This window comes from Cyrtonyx montezumae, unplaced genomic scaffold (assembly GCF_038088225.1).
Source record: "Cyrtonyx montezumae isolate F1298 unplaced genomic scaffold, pur_monq_1.0 scaffold_17, whole genome shotgun sequence".
In the NCBI taxonomy this organism is placed as follows: Eukaryota; Metazoa; Chordata; class Aves; order Galliformes; family Odontophoridae; genus Cyrtonyx; species Cyrtonyx montezumae.
Window position 1 is genome coordinate 16,238,375 of NW_027071903.1, and position 12,125 is coordinate 16,250,499.

At 40.2% G+C, this 12,125-nt stretch overlaps 2 protein-coding genes across 4 annotated transcripts in view; both read left to right on the forward strand.

Moving 5' to 3' along the window:
- Positions 1-7,630, forward strand: LOC136046756 (hydroxysteroid dehydrogenase-like protein 1). Of its 2 annotated transcripts, XM_065733490.1 has the most exons (5): positions 131-359; positions 985-1,430; positions 3,009-3,236; positions 4,010-4,019; positions 7,539-7,630. In XM_065733490.1, exons 1-5 carry the CDS (start codon positions 140-142, stop codon positions 7,628-7,630), a joined length of 996 nt encoding a protein of 331 aa, XP_065589562.1. In that variant the 5' UTR covers positions 131-139. The 2 variants fall into 2 exon arrangements, with proteins under 2 accessions (XP_065589561.1, XP_065589562.1); XM_065733489.1 differs by lacking the exon at positions 7,539-7,630 and having other exon boundaries at positions 1-359; positions 4,010-4,910.
- MBTPS1 (membrane bound transcription factor peptidase, site 1) overlaps positions 7,559-12,125 on the forward strand; it is a 23,632-nt gene continuing 19,065 nt past the window's right edge. Inside the window, exons 1-5 of one of the 2 annotated variants that reach the window (XM_065733488.1) lie at positions 7,559-8,030; positions 9,343-9,600; positions 10,003-10,206; positions 10,556-10,666; positions 11,878-11,987. In XM_065733488.1, the coding sequence (XP_065589560.1) occupies positions 7,844-8,030; positions 9,343-9,600; positions 10,003-10,206; positions 10,556-10,666; positions 11,878-11,987 (870 nt within the window). In that variant the 5' untranslated portion in view covers positions 7,559-7,843. The remainder of the gene's footprint in view (positions 8,031-9,342; positions 9,601-10,002; positions 10,207-10,555; positions 10,667-11,877; positions 11,988-12,125) is intronic. The other variant, XM_065733487.1, reaches the window with a different exon arrangement.

The window sequence follows — 12,125 nt, forward strand, 5'->3', positions numbered from 1 at the left end:
TTGCTGAGAATGCAGTGAAAACTTTTCCAGTTGCCACTCCCAGGTGTAGCACAATCGAAACTGCTAAATCTCAGAGGTTTGTAAAGGTTGGAGAGATTATAATTGCCTGTGTCTTTTTCCTTGAAGACTTCTGATCACCATGGCTGCAGTGGATCGCTTCAACCTGCTGTACAGAGAGATCAGTCGTTCCTGCAGTTTCTACGTTGAGGCCCTGGCTATAGTTGGAGCTTGGTACACAGTCAGAAAATGTGTGACTCTTGTGTTTGACGCTTACAGCATGCTCAGGCTGCATGCTATTCCAAAGCTGGTTGGTGAAATTGATATTGTCAAGCGGTATGGAAGATGGGCGGTGGTCACTGGTAAGGAATTGAACTGTATATTTGCTTATGTTTGTGTGATTTGCTAGATGAGCTGTATGTCACAAGCTAGGGTCTGTATTAAGTTAGGTCACAGCCACGTGGTGAAAACAAGTTAATTTGCCTGAGTAGTGATGCTTGTTCAGCACCTTAGTGAATGCAGTTCCCTGGGAGACAGGTGAACTCAGTGTGCTGACTGGGAAAGAATCCCAGACCAACATTTCTCAGAAATTGCAAGGTATGTCCTGAGCATGAGGATCTGTAAGCAACCATGGAGCTGACAGGCAGGCCTGGCTGACAGAGATACAACCTACTATTTTTGCTATGAGAGTTTCACATGCTACCTTGCTCAACTTTTCAACAAGGTTTAAGTTGCACACCTGACATCCTCTCCTTCTGATAAGCTCTTTTCTGTTGTCATAGACGGTATGAAACCTGTATTGATGTGGGATTGCAGAAGGTTGCTGCTGACATGATTATCTTTGGTGTTGTGGTTTTGAGATCAGCACAATCAGTGCCATGCCATCTTCAGAGAGGGGAATAAAGCTCCAATGAAAAGCACTGTTGAAACAGAAGGCTGGACTGTTTTTGACTTTTACCCGATACTTTCTTTTTCTATTAATTACAGGTAGCACGGATGGTATTGGGAAGGCTTATGCTGAGGAACTGGCCAAGCGTGGTGTTAATATCATCTTAATCAGCCGAAGCAAAGAGAAGCTGGAAGCTGTATCTAGAAGCATATCTGAAACGTATAAAGTGGAAACAGATTTCATAGTAGCTGACTTCAGTAAGGGGCGTGAGGCTTACCAAGCCATTAAGGAGGGCCTGAAAAATAGAGAAATTGGGATTTTGGTGAATAATGTAGGACTGTTTTATACCTACCCAGACTATTTTACTAACCTATCTGAGGATATGCTGTGGGACATGATCAACATAAATATTGCTTCTGCTAACATGATGGTGCATATCGTGTTGCCAGGCATGGTAGAGAAGAAGAAAGGTGCAATTGTGAATGTCTCATCTGCTTCCTGTTGTCAGCCAACACCGATGCTTACAATCTATGGAGCCTCTAAAGTAAGTCGGGGTGTGATGTGCTAATGGTATGCACCGAAGTGTAAAAACACTGTAGGCTGTGCGTTTCTTTTCTTGAAGCACATTTAGAAAAGGATATCAAAACTCTTGAAAGATTTCTCAGTGTTTTTTTCACATATCATATATTATGTTGTAAACTTTCCCTTACCAGTAATGTGCTTTGAATCAAAGTCTGCTATGTGGATTAAGTGTGAACTTCAGCGTAATAGTACTTCTAGGAGAAATGTCGTCTACTCTGGAGGAATGTATGAGACTAGTGGCAATTCTGTGACCCAATGAAAGGCTGAGGAATTTCTTCTCTCTTCTGTAGCTTAATTGTGCAGAGATATCTCCATGTGCTTGCAGACTGATTATTTGGTAGCAAGAGGGATTATACTTGTGCACTAGCCACCACTGCAACAAGAGCTATGGAAAACAAACAAACAAAGAAAACCAAATCCACAACAAACAAACAAACAAAACCAACCAACCAAAAACCCACCATAATGCTTCAGCTAATAACAAGCAGCTGGATGGAGCAGAAGGCTTCTTATGGTATTCTCTGTCCAATATCTGGGGAGGAATGAACAGGAACTTCCACACAATTATTCTTCCTCAGGAGAGCCAGCTAATAGGATGGGACAGCGAGGTGATGCTCAATTTGTGAATGTGCATAAGGATGCAGACTTAGGCAGGATAATTTGCTACTTAATCCACAGAAGCAAATGAGAGAGTGGAAAGATCTCTTCCAGGTCCAGCTGTCTTAACGCAGTGGTTATTTCTTTGGGCAGATGGTTGCTACCCTCTGCTGGAGCCCAACCCTTAAACAGCCTTGTTCCAAGTCTTGCTTGGAATGTAGGTGGTTTTACTCTGGGCAGAAGGAAGTACTTGAAAGTGACTCCTTGCAGATTTTTTTCAGGATAGAAACTGGCTTAAGATTCCTATCTCTCTGTTGCAGAACATATGTACCTTGGTTTTGCTAATTGTATGTAGACCTGAGCTGAATGGAAAAGAACAAAAACAAGAAGACTACTGAAATTTCTTATTATAGCTAGCATTAATCTAGACACTAGATCACCAAACCAGTTTAAAGTGTGGTCAATGAACAGATACGTATGCACTGAAAAGGGTACAAGCTGCTCTAGCACTCTAAGGTTCCTTGTGCATGAACAGCCCTGGTTGTTTGTAGTGGTTTATTTGCTTGGTTCTGTTATTGGTTGTTTTCCTAAAGTAGGTGTAAGAGCACTTGTAGAATATATTTTTCCAACAATGAGTTGGGGACAGTGCTTTTTAAAGACCATTTGGGAGCAGAAACCCCTTCACTCACAAGCACTACATTGTTTTCTCTGAGAAATGGCTGTGCAGCACGGCCCTAGCTTCAGCATGCCATCAGTGTTGTTCTCTGAATGAGACTGGGCCAAGCTGATTTCTCATTCTGACTCCCAGATATCAGGCTAGTGCTTTTCATGTTTCAAGTATGCTACAGCTTTTCTGTAGTTATATTAAAACTGCACTGGGACTTCATTGTAAAAACAAACAAACAAAAGAACTGAATATCTTTTTCTGCTTTTGTTTTTCTAGGCCTACTTGGACTATTTCAGCAGAGCACTGTATTATGAATATGCTTCAAAAGGAATTTTTGTCCAGAGTTTAACCCCATTTGTAATTGCTACAAAAATGGTATCATGCAGTAGTGTTACATCAAAGAGATCTTTCTTTTTTCCTTCTGCTGAGGAGTATGCAAGTCACGCTGTTTCTACCCTTGGGTTATCCAAAAGGACTCCTGGTTACTGGAAGCATTCAATAGAGGTAAAGGAATTAATCAAACTACTTAATGTTTGTCAGGAAAAAAAATAAGATGTTTCATTCCTTAGGAGTCTGAATGAAACTATGTAAATGTTCTGGAAAAGTACAGCACATACCATAGGACCTAAAGGCATTGTGCAGTTATCTCACTCATTCCACTTAAAAGAATATATACTCTGCTATGATTGTTTTCAGAATTAGAATACAGTTAGGAGTTGGATCCACTACAGACAAAACTAGCTTCTTACTCAGTTTATTGGGTGTATTTCTACTTTGGAGTAGGCAAGAAAAATGCAGTAATGCAGGAAAAAATGCATATTCTTAACCTTAGCTACATGGAAGCAGTTCTAGCATATGCTAGAATTTTAAGGAAGATGGTGGGCTCTGACCCTGTTTTATGACACTACTTAGTTGATAGAGCCAGAAGGCATATAAATGTGGATTACTCCAAAGTAAAGACAAGAAACAGGAAGGATTCAGGCAAGATTTTTGAATTAAAGAAAGCAGGCAGTATTGCTATTGAACAAAGCACTTCATTATTTATTTGCAGAACCTGACTGTTGTGCAAACTCCATACACGACTGTGTGAACACACTCCTTCCACAATGGCTAAATAACCTTACATTCAACCACTTAAAAGTTTTAGTTGCTTGTGTTTGAAGAGGTATTGTTGTTCAGTGGTGGTTTGAGGTACTATTTATTTATGGGAATATATCTTAATCTGCCTCTTCCTTTCTTCTTTCTCTCTTCCCTTGTCATCCTGTGCTTCTCCACAGTTCACATTGGGTGAACGTCTACCTGAATGGATCTGGGCATGGTTTGCACAGTACTTCTGCAGAATTATACGCAAGGAAGCTTTAACACAGAAAGTGAAATATCCAGATGTTAAGAATAAGTGAGTACTAGAATCTGATCAGAGTGCTACAAAACTGTCAAGTGAATCCTAGATTTACTGTAATTTATCCATATCTTGCTAAACAGTGTAACTAGTATTACTTGTAACCTAGACCTTAGAAGTCTTGATCCTGCATCTTTGTGCTAAGTAGATCCTTGTCTGCATTGTTCCAGGACAAAGAGTTGATCTTGCATATGTCAATCTCAGTTTATTTTGTCTTTAAGGTAATCGGGCAGGAGCAGATATAACTTTAATAGTAAATGACTGTCTTTTGCATAGTTCTATGTAATTTTGATTTGTAATGTTAACATAATTTGGGAATTCTCCAGCTCTGGTAATAATGGGCCCAAAACAAATCATCTTGTTTTAACAAGACAGTCCTAGTCAAATAATATGCAGTTTATGAGAGTCTTCTTTTCATGGTAGTTAATTGTATGTTTTAAGTGCAAATATTGTTGCTTTATCAAAAGATGTATCATAAAGTCATACTAATTTGGAGAGTGACAGAAAAAGTCTTACAGAACTGCAAAGGAGTTTGAAGATAACTTTTTATTCTTTCTTATCTAAATGAATGCTCTTCATTGCACTTTAAATATTCCTTCAGCAATCTGAAGCGTAGCTGAAGAAGTGAAACAGATTGTAAAAATACATTAACTAAAGAAAAATAACAAAGAAATAGTGTTCTAAGAACAATGGTTGGTTTCATACGACAATTAAAAAGAAGTTACTGAAGTCTTGATGCTGTATGATTGTTTTTATTTATATTAAAAATATGCACACATATATATTTACTAGATGTGAACTGGTATCACACTGTTTGTATTTCTTGTGGAGTCTAAATTTCACAGCTGTCCTTTCTTTGAACATATTTGCTACCTGGAACAAGATGTGACTTCAGATTCAGAACATTCTTTCTGTATTTTAGATAATCATTAGTACTGCTTCTATGATGTTACACCGAAATATCAAAATGATGAAAACAACTATGCAGTATTTTATGCACAGCACTATGTCTCTAGGACAGAGCTCCTGTCAGGTTGAGGCACCATCCCTAGTGCTGTTCAAGAAGCGTTTAGATGAGGTGCTAAGGGATTTGATTTAGTAGTTCAGTGGGTAGGGATGGTGTTAGGAGGATGGTTGGACTAGATGATCTTGTAGGTCCTTTCCTACCTAATGTACCTATGAACCTATGAACCACACACATACACACACAAAAAAAAAAACCCTTTTTTCATAGGTGCTATCATTAGCTGTCTATGTTTTCCATCAATGAACAAGAGCCTGCATGCTGTGCTTTTAACACCTACACTAGTGGAGGTGTCTACTGCTGAAATGCACTGCCCTACCTCTCACTGTGTTGCATACAGTGTTTGGTTGCCAGAAACATTCAGCAATCATCAGTGAATGTTGGTGCTTTTTTTTTTTTTCATGTGGAGGAATTCTGTTGCGTTCCTCTGCCTCATCCACACATCCATGTCAGACACCATTCTGTCAGACTGCCCCTCTGCTATCATCTGTCACATGGCAACAACAACATGTAATGGGATATTGGTGGGAAGGTTCAACCTCTACTGCCATACAACCATCATCTGCCTCTGACATTATCGGACAGTATGGACCCAGGGGAGGGTCAGGTTGGCTATTAGTAACAATTTATTCTCTAAAATAGAGTGAGGCACTGGCATGGGTGCTCAGGGAGGTGGGAGAGTCAGCATGCCTGGAGGTGTCCCAGAGCCACGGGGATGTGGCACTGAGGGACATGTGCAGTGTGCATGGTGAGAATGGGCTGGGGTTGGACCTGTGGATCTGAGGGGTCTTTTCCAGTCTTAATGGTTGTGTGATTCTTTATCACTTTTCGTAGTGCATTCCTGCAGCCCAGTACTCAGCTTTTTGGGGGAAGGAGGGTGTAGGGAGCAGGCTCAAATGGAAGAGGACTCCAGGCAGGGCCTCATTCTGTTGCAACTGACCCCGTTTTCAGCTGTTTCTTTCAACTGTATGTTGTTAGCAGCATGTAATACATCTGCAATGACTTACGTGTATTTGAAAATGGGACATAAAGAAGGGAGAGTGAAAAATACATGATTTTTTACCTATGACAAAAATACCGTTATGAAGCTGTATTCCTCGCGGGGCTTGCATTGTCACAAACAGGATATCCTAAAATTTCCTCACAGCCGTTAATCCCTATTCGTTCATGTGCTCAAACGTGACAACAAACAATGCTTTGATTTTATATTTATTTTCAGCACGCAGAAGGACACAAATTTTTCCCCTTTCGGTAGAAAACAAGACACCTATACAAACCCCACCCACCACCCTCGCACAGCCAGCGGCGCAGTGCGCATGCGCGCGGCCCTCACGTAGCGCTGCGCTTCTCGCGAGAGGACTGTGGTAAACATTGCACAAAATGGCGGCGGCGGGGCCGGGGGCGGCAGCGGCACGGTGAGCGTGGCGGGAGGGGAGCGGGAGCGGGAGCGGGAGCGGGAGCGGGAGCGGGAACGGGAACGGGAACGGGAGCGGGAGCGGCTCCGGCGCCGTTTCGTGCCCGGTGAGGCGATAACAGCCCTGGTAGCGGCAGGGACTTGCGATGTGGTCTCTCGCGCCGGGCACCGCGGCCAGCGAGAGTATGGGGCAGCTCGGGCAGAAGGGTTCTTCCCTCATCTTCTCACAGCTTGTGCACTGTTGCTGGTTCTGCGTTAAGATTGCATGGCAGTGTTTCTTGAACTCCACCTTGGAACACAAGAGGAAGAAGCTGCCGCTCCGTGTGAAAAACATTTTCCACGTTGTTCTTTAACTCACGCTGTTACATTTCAAACCCTGCCCGTGTTTTTTGTAACCCGTGTTATGGTAACCCGCGTTCCTGCTCGGGAAAGCCTGAAAGCCTCTTTTCGTAACGATGATCACCTTCAAGCGTAGGAACTAAAAATTAACTTTCCGTAGTGGTATTTCTTGTCCTTGCTAGCCACAGAAATAGATTCTCCTTGTGTCAAATTACATACCAGGGCATTATCTCCATAATCCATGTTAATGATTGGAGAAGAGCAGCCCACCACCATGCTTCTTGAAGTACCCATGGTGGCTTTCTGTCATACTTCATTTTGCTTTTATATGTTTTCTTTGCAATGGGCCTGGCATAGTGGTTTGTTCTTTTTACTATGCTTATGTGAAGGGCATGGGAGTTCAGTTGTCATTGTTATCTGCTCTATTGCCAAGTTAATACCTGAGAATCTCACAGGTGCCTGGTATGAACGAGGAAGAAACTGTAGTGTTCTTGTAAAGTTACTAAATGAAACACATGAACAACTTCATTATTTCTAATGCTAACTGCTGAAGGAATCTGTCTTTTATACTTTTTCAGGCTATATGTTTAAATAAACATGGATCTAACTATTTGCTGTGTTGCCTTGCAGGTCAGCTCGCAAACAACTTTGCTGATTTTTCTAGGGAGTTAACTTTGCTATCTGAAATGGAGTACAGGACTCAGCTACCATATCATGAGTGACTGAATCATTTAATACAAAATGGAGAAGAAACGTAGAAAGAAATGAGCCTGTTTATTAGGCTTTACCTCAAAAGACAATGAAATCTGTACTTGCTTTGGACACAGCTTTAAGAATATCCAGTTGGACGGCACAGTGAAATCAGCATTCACTAAAAAAAAATGAACTAGTTTATAAAGAAGAAAAGTGTGAATTGAATATATGGAATTCTTGAAATGAAACCATTTTCTTCTATGACCATGAAGTTTGCAAAAATTTGGTTTGTTCTGGTTGTTATTTTACTCTGTGGCAAAAAACACTTCAGTACCAGACTAGGAAATTCCTCTCATGAGTCTCACATATGTCCTGGATGTTCTCACCTGACTTTGAAAGTGGAATTCACTTCAACAGTCGTGGAGCATGGTAATAGAGTTGAGCGGTAAAAATAAATCCATGTGATATTCAAGTGCTTGTTTATGAATCATGGTGTTTGTGCAGTCATAATATTCAGAGGCACAGATAGACCTTCTAAATTATCTGCATTCAAATTGAGAAAGAATTTTATGAAGGTTCATGGGTTAACTGGATGCGAAATTTGAAGGACAAGAAAAGGGCGAAAGGGGGTAGCAAGGAGTATGTTAAAAGTGACAATAGGATGTGGAGGTTCAGGTGAGCCAGCATGGTCACTTAGGTGTATTTTAGTAGCTTTTTGTTTTTACCCACGCAGAGGAGTGAGAAGGGCAAGGTAGTATGTGTGTTTTTGGGTTTTATTTTTTCATTAAAAATGTTTGAAAGCAATAATATGTTTGTGGAAAAGTGGCAAAGTAAGTGCAGAGAAAGCAAATGAAAGGTGAGCTAAGGCTGGTATTGCTCCTGAAACAGCAAAGGATAACTGTGGAGAGGAGCAAATGCAGTTGGTGCCGAATTGGATGTGATCTGCAGTGCTGAACAGAGCTAGCTGATGAAGAGTAGAATTAAAAATAGATACTATTGTGTAGAGTGCAATCTGTAGTGGTGTGGCAGCTGTGTGTGTTCGGAAGTGTGGGATGAATGTAATGTAGGTATGGTGCATAAATGGCTAAGTATTGTGGAGGAAAATCAGCACTTACATTTATATTTCTTACAGAATGCACAGATGCCATTTTTTGACAACGTCTCTGCTGTATTTGAAACTAATTTCATGTAACAAACTAATTTGACTATATCAGAAGTCATTGTCTAAGTTGTCTTCAGTTTGTCATGGTACTGTTTCCATAGTGGAGCTGTGTGTGTACCTAAGGATTTACACACAAGATGTCAGTAATGGCTTGTTGTCCATGAGTTAAGCAGGGGGCTTGTTGAGGTGCTTATGGCAGTGTGTGCTGGGTCTCCAGTCTGCCCACAAGTTCCTAATCCAGTTTGAGGGCTGGACTCATGGGACCATCTGTGTTGTCTGTAATTTCCCTGAAACTCAATATTTTGTTCCCTCTTTCCTGCTCACCCCTGTAGTTTCACCTTTCTATGCTGTTACAGTTCTGCCTTTATTTCACAGACCTTTATCAGATTTTAAGCACTTCACCATGCAACAACTTTATGTGGTACAGAAATAAATTTCAGACCTGTAAAGCAAAAAGCAAAAAAGTGCCTCAAATTGTGATTTTTTACTCCGTATAAAGAAAAAGAAATATTCAGTGACTTGAGTGCATGACTAAGTTACTTTAAACATCAGTTCTTATAAACTGTGCTCTTGTTCCAGAGTATATTGTGGCTTTTAATGGATACTTCACAGCTAAAGCTAGAAGTAAGTTTATTTCAAGTGCACTAAAAAGCAGTGATATTGAGAACTGGAGGATTGTTCCTCGCAACAACCCAGCCAGCAACTATCCGAGTGATTTTGAAGTGATACAGATCAATGAGAAACAGAAGGATGGCGTAATGACGCTGGAAGATCATCCAAACATAAAGCGAGTAACTCCTCAGCGGAAGGTCTTCCGATCACTCAAATATTCAGACCGTAAGTCATTTTTAGGTGTTTGCATGAGATCTGCTTTGGAAAAGTTAAGACTAGCTTAGTGTTACACAAATGAAAAGCACCCTGCAGTTTTTCTTTAACTTAGAATAATCCATTCCTTTGCCTTTGAAATTATCAAGGTCTTGCTATACCTTTCTAGAAGTGTGGTGATGAATCCCTCTACAGTGTAGAGACATTTCTTCTGCAGTAGTCGGTTAACAAGAGTTTATTGGCCACTGTAGTAGGAAAAATTGAAGCTTTCACTGTTATTGAAGACATTACTATATCCGGAAAAAATGTCTATTTTTTTTTTCTGTGACAGTTATGATGTGGATACTTGCATAAAAATCTTTTGTGCTTTTCCTCATACTGTTTTTTTTTTTCCTCAATGTTAACTGCATGTAGCTGATCCTATGTTGCACTGCAATGAAACCAGATGGACTCAAAAGTGGCAGTCGTCTCGTCCCTTGAGAAGAGCAAGTCTTTCTCTAGGTTCTGGCTTCTGGCATGCAACGGGTCGGCATTCAAGCAGGCGTTTGTTGCGGGCTATCCCTCGCCAAGTTGCTCAGACTTTGCAGGCGGATGTCCTCTGGCAGATGGGTTACACAGGTATGCTGTGTTTTGTTGGCTTAGAATAATTACCTCTGAGAAACAAGCAAAGCATAAGGAAACACTACTTGGCTTACATGTACTAATCTCATTGGATGTTAGTTCTGTAAAGGTTGAGCAATACTTTGTTTTGAGGGCTCTGGAGTGTGTGTGCATGCTGTTCTCAAGAGGAAGTTGTTCTGTTTAGGATCTTTGGTTGACTTTCTGAAATGGAGCAGGAAGTTTGCTTTAGATTCACGTTAGTAAATTTGCAAAGTATATAGTACATTGAACATAAAAGTTTTCATTGGCTTGACTGAACACATTATTTATGAAGCTGAATAGAAAAATCAATCATTTATTGTCATAGGTGCTGGTGTAAGAGTAGCAGTGTTTGACACTGGATTGAGTGAGAAACATCCGCATTTCAAAAATGTAAAGGAAAGAACAAACTGGACTAATGAGAGAACCTTGGATGATGGTGAGTTACTGTGAGAGAGTTCCTCACAGTGTGCTGTTTCATACTGTAAAACCACTGTTGCTGATGGGGTGGCAGCACATCTGCTAACATTTATTGAAGCTGTGTATCTTGAGATTTTAAGCTAAATTTTGCAGTATCAGGGACGTTTTGTACTCTTTATCAAATTCAACAAATAATGTAATGACTGTAGGAGGATGTTGTTTGTGTCTCCCTTGAATCATTTTCGGCATCTCATTGTAGCTTTTGAAGAACGTAAGAGGAAGAAAACATGCATTTTGCAGTTTCACAACGTGTACGTGTTTCCACGCTTAGGAGGGAGAGTATTTTCTTTCTTTACTGTGCACTCCTAAGCTAATTTGAGTGTTGGGAGCTTTCTGTAACATTATTTCTTGTCAACATTAGTTCTCATCAACAAGTGCTGTGCTGACCTATGCCAGTCAACGTTAAAAAATTATTTTCTACAGTATATTTGCATTTGTTTTTCATGTGTCAACTGTAACTTGACCATATGCTTTCACAGATTATTAATTTCATATAGTCTTGGTCAGTGAGTAAGCTAGCAATTTAATGCATTTAAGTTCCCTGTATATGCATATCTTGCTTGGCCTTTAGTGTATCTCCATAGTTACATCACACATGGTGTTTCTTTGCATTGTGGTTGTGATTGCATTATTTTGTTTGTACGTTCTGGTAGTACTGTGCCTGCATGGTTATGGGCAGGCAAATTTTGAGCACATAAATATAGCAGAGGCAGTATCATAAAGCAAAAGGCATGTTATTTTTTGAGGAGAGTAAAGAATATGCTTTCTTCACCCTTAACAGAGTGTGATTGTTGCAGAGGCTAGATAACAAAAAGTTTTTTTAAGTTTCCATAAACCTGCATTGGCCTTGAATCTTTCATTTGCCAGAATTATCTTTTTCTCTCTTTATTGCCTTGCATGAGTCTTGATGTCATTGGTAGCAATTAGGAGAGAGTGTGTCACTCTGAGTTTCATCAGCTGGTTGTCTGGCTAAATATTGCTGGAAGTTCAGGCCTCTCTACAATCAGTACTAAAATTTGTTTCAGTAAGATGGGGATTCAGCCAAGTGTTTGCAGTTTGTTCTAAGTCTGTTGGATTGATTTTATTATAGGTGTTGCTTAACAATGAAAATGAGTAAAAATGAAATGGTTTGGCTTCTAACATCTCATTTTGTTTCCTTCTGTTTGACAGGTTTAGGCCATGGAACTTTTGTAGCAGGTGTGATAGCTAGCATGAGAGAATGCCAGGGGTTTGCTCCAAATGCAGAACTGCACATTTTTAGAGTGTTCACCAATAACCAGGTAGCTGTTATAAAGGTGTTTTAATTTATGTCAAGATAAATGCTGTTTAAATCCTTTTCTTGGAGAGTGCTGTGCTTGTAAATAGTGATGTCTTTTATACGTGTGATATATGCAATATATGTGCTGTTACTTTTTATT